The sequence below is a fragment of the Sceloporus occidentalis genome, unplaced genomic scaffold (genome assembly GCF_023333645.1).
Source record: "Sceloporus occidentalis isolate IW3139 unplaced genomic scaffold, rSceOcc1.0.p SCAF_6, whole genome shotgun sequence".
NCBI lineage: Eukaryota > Metazoa > Chordata > Lepidosauria > Squamata > Phrynosomatidae > Sceloporus > Sceloporus occidentalis.
The window spans coordinates 75,932,996-75,948,449 of record NW_028316986.1 but is presented as its reverse complement, the minus strand read 5'-3'; the positions used below and the strand labels follow the sequence as shown (position 1 = coordinate 75,948,449).

General features: G+C 40.4%; 1 protein-coding gene across 1 annotated transcript in view; it reads left to right on the top strand.

Annotated features, from left to right (window-relative positions):
* The window catches only part of IGF2R (insulin like growth factor 2 receptor), a 108,942-nt gene extending 94,325 nt beyond the window's left edge, over window positions 1-14,617 (top strand). Inside the window, exons 41-48 of the mRNA XM_089530097.1 lie at window positions 958-1,094; window positions 4,046-4,163; window positions 5,658-5,804; window positions 6,381-6,565; window positions 7,685-7,871; window positions 10,434-10,589; window positions 11,439-11,508; window positions 12,781-14,617. Of these exons, the coding sequence (XP_089386223.1) occupies window positions 958-1,094; window positions 4,046-4,163; window positions 5,658-5,804; window positions 6,381-6,565; window positions 7,685-7,871; window positions 10,434-10,589; window positions 11,439-11,508; window positions 12,781-13,194 (1,414 nt within the window). The 3' untranslated portion in view covers window positions 13,195-14,617. The remainder of the gene's footprint in view (window positions 1-957; window positions 1,095-4,045; window positions 4,164-5,657; window positions 5,805-6,380; window positions 6,566-7,684; window positions 7,872-10,433; window positions 10,590-11,438; window positions 11,509-12,780) is intronic.
* Window positions 14,618-15,454: the final 837 nt, after the last annotated feature.

Below are 15,454 nucleotides of genomic sequence, written 5' to 3'. Positions count from 1 at the left end.
TTATCTGATCTTCTTTCTCCGTACATTCCCACTCGTATCCTCCGTTCTAGTAGTCAAGGTCTGCTGTCCCAGCCTAGGATCTCCACTGCCCCATCTCGGATTCATCCCTTCTCACTTGCTGCCCCTCACTCCTGGAACCTTCTTTCCCCATGAACTTGGGTGATGATATTTTATTGTGATATAGATGTTATTGTGATTTTATGCTTGTAATCCCGCTTCGATCCATTGGGAGAGGCGGGAAATAGAAATAAAATTTATTATTATTATTATTATTATCATCATCATCATCATCATCATCATCACCATCACTTCTTTGACCACTTTTAAATCTGAGTTGAAAACTATCCTGTTCAGGGAAGTGTTCCCAGGCTATCTATCTGATATTTGATTGGATAGTTGATGTTGATCTTTTAAATTGTTGCCTGCTTATTTTAACTATTTTATATTATTACCTATTGTTTTATATGTATTTTGTAGATTGCATGCCATTGGCAGGTTTTATTTTTATTGATTTGATCATTTGTATGTACAGCGCTGTGTACATTTACAGCGCTATAAAAATAAACTATAATAATAACAGTAATAATAATAATAATAATCGCTCCCAGTACCATTTTTCCAGTACCCCAGGTGTTCCTGCACCCCATTACAGACTTGAGAATGGGATTTTAATCACTCTGCGTAAAGGCAGCTAAAACCAAAATAAATTGTAAGATTTTGCACAATTATGCAACTTTACTCAATCAGCACAATTTTCCAAGTTGCCAGATTCAGCTTTTGTAGATGCAGAATTTAAACTTTTAAATATAGGATTTAAACTAGATTCTAAGTAGCCCTAGGAGCCTTTTTTGACTGACAAGTGGGGTAAAATGCTTTGTATAAATATACAGTACTGATATAGGTTCTGATTAGGTTGCAGTGATGAATTGCATTTCCCTTTCTTTGTCTCATTTATAGTTACTATATGAATCTTTGTCAGAGAGTCCATGAAGGGCCCACAGGTTGCCCAGAACAGGCAAGTGTTTGCCGAAAAAATCCAAATGGAGCTGTGCAGGTTCTGGGATTAGTGCATACTCAGAAACTGAATGTAACAGGTAGAGTATATGTTTTGAAGCTCTTGTTCACAGTGGGAGAGGCAACACAATGACTTTTCAGTGTTCATGTGTAGAAAATCTTTCATGTAAAGAAGAATGTGCATTTTATTAAGCTCCCTTACCTTTATTTCTAAAATCTATTTTAAATTTCATATTTCATCTCACTTGGGCTACCTTAGCTAAACTTCTAATTCTGTTCCTAACCTGATGAATTCCTAACATCTTTAAGTGCAGTCCAGTCGTGTTTGAATTGGTAAGTATTGCTTTAAGAAATCCTTAGGATGTAGGTTTCCCTCCATCGTCAATATTACCATCTATGCGGGGGTTCCATTAATGGTTGGAAAAACTAACTTCTCCTCAAAATGTCAAATATTCCTGAAGTTGATTTTTATCCTTATGAAAGGATTACTGTTAGTCTTTAAAAACTAAATCATGAACACATACTGACTATTCAGTTTTGGGTCACATATTGGTAGAAAAAGGGCTTATAAATAAAAATAAATAAATAAAAATCACATGACAGAGCTAGTTATGTTTTCTGAAGGAAACATTTTCACTGGAAGGTCAGAAAAGATGGATACCAATGGTGATGATTGATGATTGACATAGGGCCGAAACAGGCAGACAGCTTCAGTCGGCTTCAAGGTGGCTTGGGGATGTGGCGTTTACATGCACCACACCACCAAATTGCCTGGAAGTCGCACTGGCAATTACATACCAAGCAGTTTCTGGGCGACTTGGGGGCATGGCGTTTAGATGCCACGTGCCCCAGAGCTGGCAAAAAAACCAGCTCCAGAGACAAAGGGGTGACTTTTTCTGCTCCTATTTGGGGCAGAAGCTGGCTGGATTGGAGGCACACATCTGTTTGCCATGACCCCAATCCAGCCTAAATGGGGCATCTCCAAGCTGCCTCATTGGAGCCGTTTGTTTCGCCCTGAAGGCTAACAGTTTGATTCTCTCTTTCTCCCACTCTTTTTTGGGGGGGCTTTCAAGCTTTGCTTGCTATACTTTCACAAACATGGTTTAAAACAGTGATTCTCAGCTTTTGTGTATTAAGTCTTACTATGGCGGGTTACAAACCGCCACTTGGGACGTCCTCAGGATGTCCCAGTTTAAAAAAGGGGCGTCTCTTCCAGACGCCCCTCTTCCTGTTACGGACTCTGTCCGTAACAAATGGCGGTGGCCGTTCCACACGGCCACCGCCATCTTGACGTAACGGACGCTGTGCGTCCGCACGTCGCGCGGCGCTAATGATGTCGTGAGTGTGCCATTGGCGCCTCGCGGCATCATGAGCACGACGCCAGAAGAAGCTCCATTTTGGAGCTTCTTTTTTGCGCTGTAAGGGAGCCGCGTGGTTTGGCTGCGGCGGCTCCCTTACGGAGCAAACAGCAGCGCCGGGAGACCGCCACAAAGCGGCGGTTTGTAACGCCTCTCAGTCTGTCAGAAAGGCTACTTTTTTCCAAGAAGGGCACATACATGTTTACAGATATTTTGTTCCTATATTTATCATTTATGGTATATTTTAAGGGCATAAAAATTGTAGTTAGTATTGTGAAGTCGAAGGCTTTCATTGCTGGCATCCATAGTTTTTTGTGTATTTTTTGGGCTATGTGGCTGTGTTCTAGAAGATTTTATTCCTGACATTTTGCCGGCATCTGTGGCTGGCATCTTCAGAGAATGCTGACCTGGAGGAGTGTTTGTGTGTGGGTGCGCGTGCGTGCGTGCGCGCACACACACACACATACACATTGTGTGATCCTGGGTGAGGAGGTGTGATCGCCATGTTAATCTGTGTATTGTTCTGTTGTTGATGGCCAGGCCTCAGGATATAATATTAATAATAATAATAATAATAATAATAATAATAATAATAATAATAATAATAGGTTTTATTTATATACCGCCCAATCACTGGGAATCCGAGCGGTTTACAATAGAGGGGATAACGGACAGTTCCCTGCCCACAGGCTTACAATCTAAAAGACACGACACAAAAGGAGAAGGGAATGGTGAGGGGGGAGGGAATCAGGTCCAGCATTCTTCTCTCCCTCTGAGGCCTGGACCAAGGCAGATGGACCGGAGGGAGGGCTCTTCTTCTTCAGGCTAGCCCCTGATGGAACTGGGCCAGCCTACTCTCTCCCTCAGAGGCCAAAAGATGACAGTTAGGGAGGGAGGAGCCTCTTTCTTTAGGCTAGCCCCTGATGGAACTGGGCCAGCCTACTCTCTCCCTCAGAGGCCGAAAGATGACAGTTAGGGAGGGAGGAGCCTCTTTCTTTAGGCTAGCCCCTGATGGAACTGGGCCAGCCTACTCTCTCCCTCAGAGGCCGAAAGATGACAGTTAGGGAGGGAGGAGCCTCTTTCTTCAGGCCAGCCCTTGATGGTACTGGGCCAGCCTTCTCTCTCCCTCAGAGGCCGAAAGATGACAGTTAGGGAGGGAGGAGCCTCTTTCTTCAGGCCAGCCCTTGATGGTACTGGGCCAGCCTTCTCAGGATATGCAAAGGATACCCACTCCCATCCAGGTATAAACTCTTCTAGAACATGGCCACATAGCCCAAAAAACCCACAAAAAACCGTGGTTAGTATTGTTGGGAGTAAATATGAATGATAATTTTTGAAAACAGTAGTTATTCTGGACATGATTTTTGCTGCTCTGATATCTATAAAACAGAGAATAAAAATTCTTGCAGAGAATAGATGAACAATTGTAGTAGTATTGGGGATAATTTTTTATACTAGAAGAAACACAAGCAGTTAAAAATTGTACTAAGAAAGATAGTTTGTCAAAAAGCTACAGATGAATAATCCATGGCAGGTGGGCTTGGCATAAAATAGCATGTGACACTTGCAGAAGGAATTGTCCCACTAGTTGAGACCCAGTGAACTGAACTGCATCTTGAATTCAAAGGGTGTCTTTTGCTATTGATTTACAAGAAAATGGTGCTTTGTTTCAGATGATAAAATTCTTATCAGTTACTCCAATGGTCATGAATGTCAGCAGAGAGGGAAGAAAGCAACAACTGTCATAGAGCTGCAATGTGCGAAAACAGTTGGCTTGCCAAGATTTGATAGGTAAGCATAAGAGTATATTTGGTCCTGCTGATGGAACACATTTCCTTCCCATGCATCCTTCAGAACTGCTCCAAATAGTTGGGAAATCCTCACACAAATTGAAGGAGGAGGTAGAGAAGTATTAGGGACATGCAAGTAATGTGTCTCTGCTTCAGTTTTTCTGCGGGGTTTGCCCAGTATTGATGACCCTGGATCTCTTGGATGATTACTACCTCAGGCCATCACATATCAGTTTGGAATATTTCCCTATATGAGCCTGTCAGGCTCTGAGATTTTCAAGAAATGCGCTTCTCTCAGTTCCACCTTCCCAGGTTTGTTTGGTGGGAACACAGTAGAGGATCTTCTTGGTGGTTTCTCCCAGGCTTTGGAACTGCCTAAGAAGGCTAGGATGGCTCTGTCCTTGTTGTCATTTCATGCTTTTCTAATAATTGACTGTGAGGGCGTTTCATTGTGTGCTGTTTAACATTGCCCCTCTTTCATCCCAAGATTGTGTTTAATAAGTAATGTTACCATTCAAAATTGAGGGGGGGGGGTTTGGGATATACCTTCTGGCCTTGGTGCTCTTGATTGGTCAGCAAGATGCATTTAATTTGAATGTCATACTCTTTTTTCCCCCTTTTTATTTATTTTTTAAATTTATATTTCTTTATTTTTGTATTCTTTTAATGAATCTGTTTTATAGGGTTTTAAGGTTAGGCAATGATTAATTGTATTTTACTAATAACTTCTTATATGTTTTTCTTTTTCTTTTGGTAATTGTCTTCATTGTGTTTATTTTAATTTTGTGAGCCACCTTCGGTCCCAGTACTATGGAGGAAAGTAAGATAAATAGGAATTCTTCATCATCACTTAATACTTTTAACACGTTTCTGCAGCTATAAATTCTAGCAATATTCTTTAACATATGAAAATCTCATGTTACTAATCTGCCAGTTAGCCACTTAAAATGCTGACGTGCTGTAGTATAAATATGCAAAAATATATGAAATAGTAATCTGTCAGCATTTTCTCTAAAGCCATTTTTTCTTGCTGAGTTGTTTCTCTTTCCTTCCATGATGTTTTCTTGTTTCTGTTTGCAGCACGCGTGCAGTTTCTTCCTGTCTTGACATTTGTCATTGTGTCTTGTTCCCTTCGCTATCAGGCATGGTTTTATTTAGCTCTGTCTTTTGCTGGTCCTATATACTGGCATAATTTAGTATTCTCAAGATGAAGAATTCCTCTTTTAAATTATCTTCTAGTGAACCCAGGTGGCATACATTGTCAAAATCTGGTGAGGGAAATCTGTCTGGAGTAGACAGTGGATTGTATAATGGGTTATAAAATGGTGCCTTTAATGAGAATAGAAAACTTTTATAAAAACTGAGGAATGTATTATAGATCTCAGTCAGATGTTCAGTTAACATGATGATACTACTTATTTTTGGGATACATTCTTCTGCCACCTTCACTTATTGTTGCCAGTTTATAGCTCTCTTCTCAAATTTTTCTTGTTAGGATTGATGAAGAAAATTGTGCTTATTACATCACATGGGAAACACGGGCTGCTTGTGCTGTGAAACCCCAAGAAGTAAACATAAAGAATGGCATGGTGATAAATCCAGTAACTGGAGCAAATTTCAGTTTGGGTGATATCTATTACAAGTAAGTAGTCTCTCCCAGGTATAATAAAGCCAGTAGAAAGGGCAGGGCTAAAATTACACCAGGAGAATGTGTCTGAAAGGCCTGAGAAAAATCAAGCAAAATGGAGCTGCCTCTGCCTATAATTTTGAAGATTCAGGTGATGGCTATAATCTTACTATAGGAAACATACCTCCCTTAGTTCACAATACATGAGAAAACATACTTTAGTTGGAGCAGTGAAGGCTACAAGATTCTCAGTTGGTCCTCAGGTGTGCAAAACATTCAAACCTCAGTGCATAAGTGAGGCTGGAGTAACGTTTGGTGAAGTTTTGCAGACAGTATTGTGAAAACAATATGTACCTAGAGGCATATAGAATATGTGGAAGAGTCACAGATTAGTTGGACAAAGGCTATTTTACCCTATTAGTTGGATTTGGACTTGGCAAGTTTACATGAGCTACACAAGCCATCCTGAATATAGAATTCTTATGAACTGTAGGTAAGAATAGGTATTGAACCTTTTACTTTACCAATACCTTTTAACTTGATATTGACTGTGGTTGCCTTTGTATTTTAATTTGACTTGCTCTTCTTCAGATTATACAATGCCTCTGGAGATATCAGAACAAATGGTGACATCTACATATATGAGATTCAGCTTTCTGCTATTGCTCACTCAGAGCATCAGGAATGCTTGGGAGCTAGCATATGCCAAGTGAAAAAATCAGAACCCCGTTACCGGAGAATTGGATCTTCTGACAAGGCAAAATATTACATTAAAGGTAAATACTTATTTGGTCTAACAACTTATACTATAACAAGTACAAGTATGGCTTTTCTTTTCTTTTTCATTTTTGCTGTTTTCCAAATAGCTTACCACTTCCTTGGCTTCCAAGGAGATTGCAACCCTGGCATGCAGAAACTGACTACAACTGTCAACATATAACATTGTTGTGGTGTGCCTTCATGTCATAGCAACCCTATCATGTATATTTTTTGGCAAGTTTTGCCCTCGTCTTCCCCCGAGGTTGAGAGAATGTGACTCACCCAAGATCAACCAGTGGTGTAGGGTTAAGCAAATTACAATCTAGCAATCCAGCACTTCTGTCAAATGGCCATGTATTCCTCCATCATTGTCAGAATAGTAATAATAACAACAACAACAACAGGATTTATTTATATGCCGCCCAATCACTGGGAATCTGGGCAGCTTACAACAGAGGGGATAATAAATGGTTTCCTGCCCTCAGGCTTACAATCTAAAAAGACATGACACAAAAGGAGAAGGAGAGGGGATCAGGTCCAGCATTCTTCTCTCCCTCTGAGGCCTGGACCAAGGCAAATGGACTGGAGGGAGGGCTCTTTTTCTTAATCAAGGCCGGGCCTGATGGCATTGGGCCTGTCCTTTCACTCCCTCCCAGGCCAGAAGATGACAGTTGGAAGGAGGGAGGGGAGGGCTCTAGTCCCTCTACTTTCCTGAAAGCCTGGATGTAGAGGTGAAAAAATGCATAAAAAATAATTATCTCTTTCATACCCCTGTCTGTCTCTTCCCTTGATTCCTTTACCTATTTGGGCTGCAGTTCGTGCACCCCATTATAGAATGTGTTCTTGGCAGAGCATACACTGATGGCCCGTACTTAACATCTGGAAGGCATTCATCGAACTGATGGGCAGGCTACAGTGCAATGTTAATTTCCGGCCATCCAAAAGGCAATCTTAAAATATTTAGATACTACTGGGCTTGATGGATTGATCCAAGATTTGCAGTCACATCATATTCTCTCCTGTTTATAGCTCTGCAATATTTAGGGGGTGGGGTTTGAGATGTTGCCACTTGTAAAATAATTTCAATATTTTATTTTTTTCCCTCCTCCTCTTTTTTTTTTTTTTTTTTTTGGTAGATGGTGATCTGGATGTTGTATTTTCCTCTGATTCCAAATGTGGCAGAGACCAAACAAAGGTTGTGTCCTCAAATATTTTCTTCCACTGCAGTGAACAAGCCAAAGAAGGCATTCCTGAATTCCTTCATGAGTCATCAGACTGCCAATACCTGTTTATCTGGCACACCTCGGCAGTTTGTCCATTGGTGTAAGTCCATCTTTTTGAGCAGGAAAGCGTGCCTGTTCTTATCCTGTGGAAGCTGGCTCATCACAGAAGGCCACATTGCATGCATATCTGGAGTAACATTTACACACTGTGGTGTTCACAATAATTCAGTCACTCTTGAGTAAATTAGATAGTAGCAGCCTTTTAAGGGAGTATCATGATTGGAAGTGGCTCCCATGTAAAGATAGTCAATTGATCAGATTCTTAGTTGTAAATATTTATGAACTACTGATTTAATGAATTGGCACAATTCTTTCCTCTTTGACTGCCCTTGATTGTTTTTTTTTTTTAATTTAAGATTTGTATACTTCCATTCAGAAACAATGAAACAAAAGAGTGGAATATTTGTAATTCAGTTTTCAGTTTTAAAAACCCCCTGCAAACCCTGAGATGGAGTACTGTCTGGCATTTAAAAAATAATTGAACAGAGAGCTCATATATATTTACTAAAGTAGGCAAAGCAATGGTATCAAAACATGGATCACCATTGCATCATTTCACTCTTTCTGAAGAGGTAGAATTCAAAGATATAGCTGTGCTAGTCTGTAGAATCAGTATGTAGAGAGAGCTTGTTGCACCTTTGAGACTAAGTGAAAGAAAGAAGTTGGAAGCATGAGCTTTCGTAGACTTCAGTCTACTTCCTCGGAAAAAGCATCTAAGTCTACAAAGTCTATGAAAGCTTATGCTGTCAGCTTCTTTCTTTCAGTTAGTCTCAAAGGTGCTACAAGATCTCTCTACATACGCTTTCTGAAGAGGCTCATGCCCCAGCCTAAGTGATAAAATGCATTTTGTGCCATTAAACACACCCAAAGCCTAAAGTTAACAAAGAGTACTCCTAGATTGCAAACCTGGATTTTTAAATACTACACAATTATAGCTTTAACTGTCATGACAACATCCTATGGAATCCTGGGATTTACTGTTTAGAAAGAGGTATCAAGGATTCCCTAAGGGACAGCCATGGCAGTTAATGTTGTATCAGAGTGCTATAATTATTTGATGTGAAGAAGAGCCTGGTTTTTCAGAGGGAGTATAGCTCTATTTAGCATATGTTAAACATCTTCCCCTTTGACTAGGAGATAATCAAAATACATTACTCCCATTTTATCAGAACTCAGTTTATTGGCCCTTATCCAGTCTGTCACAGAGTCCAGACCACAATTTAGCTATTCCACCTCACCTTGCTTGACCTAGATAACAGAAAAAAATGAAATAAGAGTTTGAATGCAACTAGTATTTTGCTTTATACAATCCCAATTCTGTAATGGCCCCTTCCAGCAGCTTCATATGGATATCAAGTATCATGGGGAACAAAATGAGACCCAATGGGAGCCCACTTCAGTGAGTGCCATCAATCTAAACTGGAGTGGTTAAAGTGCAGCCCCCAGTCTGCATGCAGACCTAGGCCACACTTTTTCAGACCTGAATCCCCTCACCAGTCCCCAAAGGAAAAGAATCAGCATAATTCTGGGGCTGTTTTGCCTTAATGGGTTTACATCAAATACATTAAAATGTGCAAAAAATACTTCCACCCCCACAAGTACCCTGGAACACCTCTCTGTTGTCAGCTGCACTCACTCTCAGAAGGGCAACCAGAATAGACATGTCATTATTTCCTATCACGATTTGGAGAATATCTACAGAATAAATAGCTCTATTTTCCTTGATGATTCCTCTCAAAATGGTGATAGAAAGTGAAGGTATGTTTTTTCCTGTACCATTTTGAGAGTGGCTGCAGAAGAAAACTGAAATATTTGGAATTTGTCTGTGTGTGAGGTGGGGGTGAGACCAGTAAGGGAATGTGGGATGGGGAAATTGGCCTCTGGTCCCCTCACAGATAAAGAAAGCCAGTGTGGCATAGTGGTTTGAGCACTGGATTCAATTCCCGGCTTAGCCATGAAACCCACTAGGTGACCTTGTGAAAATCACATGCTCTCAGCCTCAGGGGAAGGCAATGGCAAACCTCCTCTGAAGATATCTTGCCAAGAAAATCCCATGATATGAAAATGACCTGAAAGCACACAACACACACACACCTCTTTCACAGTTGTCCATGCCTGGTCTAAGTGTGGTTCCTCAAAGCTACCCCTTTATTGTATTCTGCCATCCATGACACTGGATGAACATCTGGCAAGTAGTTTTCTTGAAAGCAGTAGTGCTGGGAAAACTGTCTTGTCTAGTTTGAAGACATTTTCTGGTGAGCTCTGAGAATCAGTGTTTAGAACAACACATGTGAATGTGTTCACTAATCACTTGCTAGACCAGCTTCCTCCACATGACTCAGAACCAGCACTTTGGCAAAATGCTTGGATACCTATTGTATTTAGCCAAACATGTTCAAAGACTGGCTTCCAGGACGTCCCTCAGAATAGCAGTGCAGGTGGGATTGATGGGTTCTTGGCTCCTCTGTTCTGTGGTTTCCTGTTCAATGCCTTAAAGAGCTAATGCTGAATCAAGGGATCCTCTGAAATAGGATAGAATAGATCTCAGAGGACTACAGCATGCTCTGAATTAATGCAGTAATGCTTTCTATATCATTTACAGAACCTCGGAGACAACAAATGACAAAACATATGAGGAAGGTCATTTTTATAAAGGCCTCTCAGGAAGAAGCCAAGCAGTTGGAGCACTACTGAGTTTACTCCTGGTGGTTCTTACAGTATGCCTAGTGATCTTGTTACTTTACAAAAAGGAAAGAAGGTAAGTTGAAAAAGGCTACAGGCTTTTTTTAAAATAACAACTTCTTGGTCTCTACCATTCCAACACAGATGCTTTCTAGAGTGGTCAAGCATATATTTTTGTTATGCTCTACCACCAAAAAGCATATCAAGGGGATATTTAGTGGTTAAGATGCCAGTTCTGACGATTGGAAGATCAGAAGGTTGGCAGTTCAAGGCTGCATGATGGAGTGAGCTTCTGCCAACCTAGCAGTTCAAAAGCATGCAAATGCAAATAGATAAATAGGTACCACTTTGGTGGGAAAGTAACAGCATTCAGTGTGGTCATGCTGGCCACATGACCGTTGGATTTGTCTTTGGATAACTTTGGTTCTTCAGCTTAGTAACAGAGATGAGCACCACCCCCTACAGTCAGTTACAAGGAGACATTCATGTCAAGGGACTACCTTTGTCTTTACTTATCATCAGGCAATGTCCCTCTCCTTCATTTCCCATCTCAAAAGTCAAATATTTCCGCCACTCTTCTGTCTGAACAGGGATGTCACACAGGGGCGATCTACACACTTATGTTCATTTGTCCCTTGCCAGTGTTTCTCTCCTTACTTTTGGAATAAGGTTTACAATGGAGAGCAAGGGAGCTTGATCTTTGTATATTTCTTATTGTGGTGCTAGTTTCAACCAGTATTCCTGCAACTTTTCTTTCAGGCATTACAGTGGAAATATGAACAATGTGTGGATCCATTTCTCAGCTCTGGCTATAAAATCTGATATAGGGCTTGGCCAGCAATTACCAGTAAAATCAGATAAATTAGGATATCTGCAATTGATACTTTTTCTCAAAGTGCATAACACTTAACTTTTTGTTTTGTAGAGAGACTATGAAGCAAAAAATTGCCAATTGCTGTCGGAGAACATCAAGTGTTTCTTATAAGTATACAAAGGTAACTTTTCCCTCTGTGTGTGTGTGTGTGTGTGTGTGTGTGTAGGCTTTTCTAAGATTTTGGTATGTAGACTATGAACTGTGTTCATGATTGTCAATTGTGTTTAAAATCAGTGACATGTAATTTCATGTGAGATTGAGCTGCTTCAGATATAAATTACTGCTGTCACAAAATTGTTATACGAAACTTGATTATTCATAATGTCCAGTTGTTGAGAGCCACTGTTATTCTTTAAGCCCACCTCAGTTTTGGAGATATCCTCGAGAACTCTTTCTGATCTTCATATTTGGATAGCCTAGGTAAATGTTCAGAAGCATTAGCAGATTGTACAGTATGTGAAGGACTTTATGTGAAATCTGTGACTATTAAGGAACTTATTTTTCAGACTAACATGTATTTCTCAGAGGGAGATAGAGAAACTCAGCAACAAGAGAGAAACACATTGGTATGATGAGCAGACTGTATTCTTAAGGGTGTACAAAGATTTATTGATGCAATTCCAATTCTAAAATAGATTTAGGATCAGTGGTGGACATCTGTTGATGGAGTAGCAGACTCTAGCAGAAGCAGGGAAGGGCCAGGGTGGAGTATCTGGAGCTCTTTTCTGGTTAACACACAGGGCAGGGAGAGCAAGAAAGTTCCACAGTGACCACTAGTACAAAATTGGATTTCACCTATGGTCTAATATAAGGTGCTGTGTGGGTGAAGGAAGTTTTTCAAAAAGAACCATGCAAGTTTAAAATGTGTGTGCTTCTTAAGATTCTCTGCTTTTGAAGAGCAGTGTACTTGAAATGTATGTTAACTGGAATTGCTTCAGTTAATCCAGGGTTGAGCAAAGTGTGGCACTCCAAATGTCGCTGGACTGTAGCTTTCATCAGCTTTAGCCAGTGTAGCCAATAGTGAGCAGTGCTGGGAGCTGTAATTTGATATCCGGAGGGCTGCACTGGGCTCACCCTTGAGTTAAACCTTTGTACTCCTGTAAGAAAGTTGCCAGTAGGAATAATATAAGTAAATGTAGCTGCTATGATGTTGTCTTATACTGAATCAGTCCTGTTGTCCATCTAGCCCAGTATTCTCCATTCCGATTCACAGCAGCTCATCAGGGCTTGCAGCAGAGATGTTTCCCATCACACACACCCCTTTTTAAATACTGGAGATTTTAAGCATTGATCCTTGGGCCTGCTCCATACTAGAGCAAACATCTGTAGTGTGTCTGTCTGTAGAGATGTTTTAAAACGTTGTTTTCTAATTTCATCTCCTTAAACATAACAGATAAATACTGAAGAAGTGAATGAAAATGAAACAGAATGGCTCATGGAAGAAGTTGCTGCACCAAATCAGAAAGCAGGAAATGAAGGGCAAGAAAATGGCCATATTACTAGTAAAACAGTTAAATCAGATGCCCTGACATCCCTCCAAGTTGATGACATGGACAGCGAGGATGAAGTTTTAACAATACCAGAGGTGAAAATACATTCAGCTAGAGACATTCAGTCTCGAGGCTTTGACACAAGGAGGCCTCATTACAACAAGCCTCTTAATCTTTCAAGCAGCGATAAAGCAAACCTGCTTAATAGCAGCACGAAAAGCAAAGGTAGCACCACTTTTGGCCAGCGGAAACTACAGAACTCAACAAACACAGCATCATTTCATGATGACAGTGATGAGGATTTGTTGAACGTTTAAACCTTCTGTTGTGCCTATTCACATTTCCATGTGTATATATTGAGGTGGGACAACAAAACACTTCCAACCAAATATGAAGATTTTAGCTTCAGATGCCTTCTGCAAGGGAATGTTTCAAAGGGAAAGGGGGAAGAAGAGTCAGGCCTAGTTTACAATGATTTATTTAGCGATTGCTGGATTTCTAGCATCCAGTTTGCTTGAACACTGATGTTTCTTCTCAGCCAGAAATCATACTTTTCCCTTCTCTGTAGATTTTAGAGAGATGGTTTAATGCTTTCCAAGGGTGGGATCAATTTTGAACAAAATCCTTTCAACTTCAACATGAAACTTGCATTTTTAACACTCTTTATATTTATTGCTCTCACTACTCAGGTTTACAGAAATAATAATTGGCAATGAGTTCTTCCTGCAGGCAGGGTATTTGTTCTACAGATTCACCCATCACATGAAGTGGAGATGAGGGGTTCTTTGTATGTTTGCTAGGTTGCTTTGGTGTACATTTTGGAGCTGTTTCAAATTGCCTGTATATTTGATTCCTGTATTCTAATTTAAAATGGCTTGTTATGATTTGAAAAGTGTTTTTACTGGAAGGTACGAATCTCTATAGCTTTAGCCTTGGGACAGTGGCTGTCCTTTGCATGATGAGTCTTTTTCAGTATCAATCATATGACGTCTTTCATCAGTATTTGCACAGCTGTTGGTAAAATACCCCAGAATTCTCCTTTAATGCTAATTGGGCTAATGACAAGTTGGGCCTTTTTCCAAATGGCCTTCTGTATCTTGAGGAGCAGCATGGAAGGCCTAGGACTGGTATAGCTCCTCCTAACTGAATGATGTTGTGATGAGAAAAAAAAAGCTGTACCTTTTTAAAACTGTTCTGCTTCAGTGGCCATAAGGGGAAGAAAAAAATCCTCATGAACTTGCAATGTGGAAATAGTTTATTCCAGGCCAAACTATAGAATTCTTGGAACATCAGCATCACTGCTCCCCCTCCCCCTCCCCCGGAGATATATGTCTGCTTTAAAGCCACAGGCCTCAGAAGCCTTAGTTGCACAGAGATGTACTCCTTTTCTGGTAATAGGTGCATGAACAAGATGCAAAAAAGAAAAAAGTCACCTTTGGATACTGTTGCTGAACATTCCAGTAACCCTCGAGCCAAAGTGATTATGTTGCTGGCAAGATGGAATGAAGATCTCCCTGCAGCACTAAGCCTCTGCTCAGTGTTTTCGTAAGGGCTCACAGGCAAAAAGTGTGTTCCCATAGACAACATACGAATCCTTGGGCTGGCCAGGCGCTCTTCCTTGTTCATACCTTTTCCTATTTACACTGGTTTCCTTAAGGTTGGTTTCCGCTTGGGAATCAGATTTAATGTAACAAAGTGTTCAAACGATTTCAATAAAAGTTAAATTATGTTTCCCTAGGATTCTTTTAACTAACCTATCAGTGTTTCATAACTTTAAAAAGCAGATCTAAAAGGTATTTAAAATGTCGTTTAAAGTATACATAATACTGCAGATTTTAAAGGTTGACAAAACTCTAATGTGCAATTGGAGTGAATGGTTGGAAATAATGACAATCTGCTGCATTGTCACAGAAAGATTTGGATCTGGTGGGTTCCTCTATGAAGAGTGAATATTTAAAGCACTGACAATGACACCAGAGAGTGTGTGATAAGCCAGGCTTACTCTAGCTACAGTTGCAAAGGGCTTCTGAAACTTCATTGCATCACATGGAAGTTTCCCAGCTCTATTTTGCTAAATATGGATTTCCATTCTTTAAGAGTGGGGAGGAGGCAGTATATCAGTTACCAGTTATATTTTGTCTTTAGAAAGAACAGTCTGGAATATTTTATTCAGTCTGTTTCATAGCTAAAGTGTCTTAACCTCATTTGGAGACACAGAAGTAGACAAAATGGCGAACTATAGTTCAGTTGGGATAAAGAGGTACTGCAGAATTATATTGTGTGCTGGTACTGAGGTTTCTCATATTAAACCATGCTGAGCACCTTGTGAAACCTTTCACTGCTTCCAGTGGCAGCAAATGCATGAGCTGTGGACAGAAGGTGTCACTTCCTACATTGTTTTGCTGTGTCCATCAGAGGTATGATACTATGTCAAACAAGGTTTAGAAGCAATCCTTGTGCATTACTGGACAACTCATTAATTATTTCTGTTTCATCCTGCAGAAGACTGTCTCAAACTCCCCACATTTCACTGCAGGGCTGGGGTACCTGTAGCCCTTAAGATGTTGATGACTATTA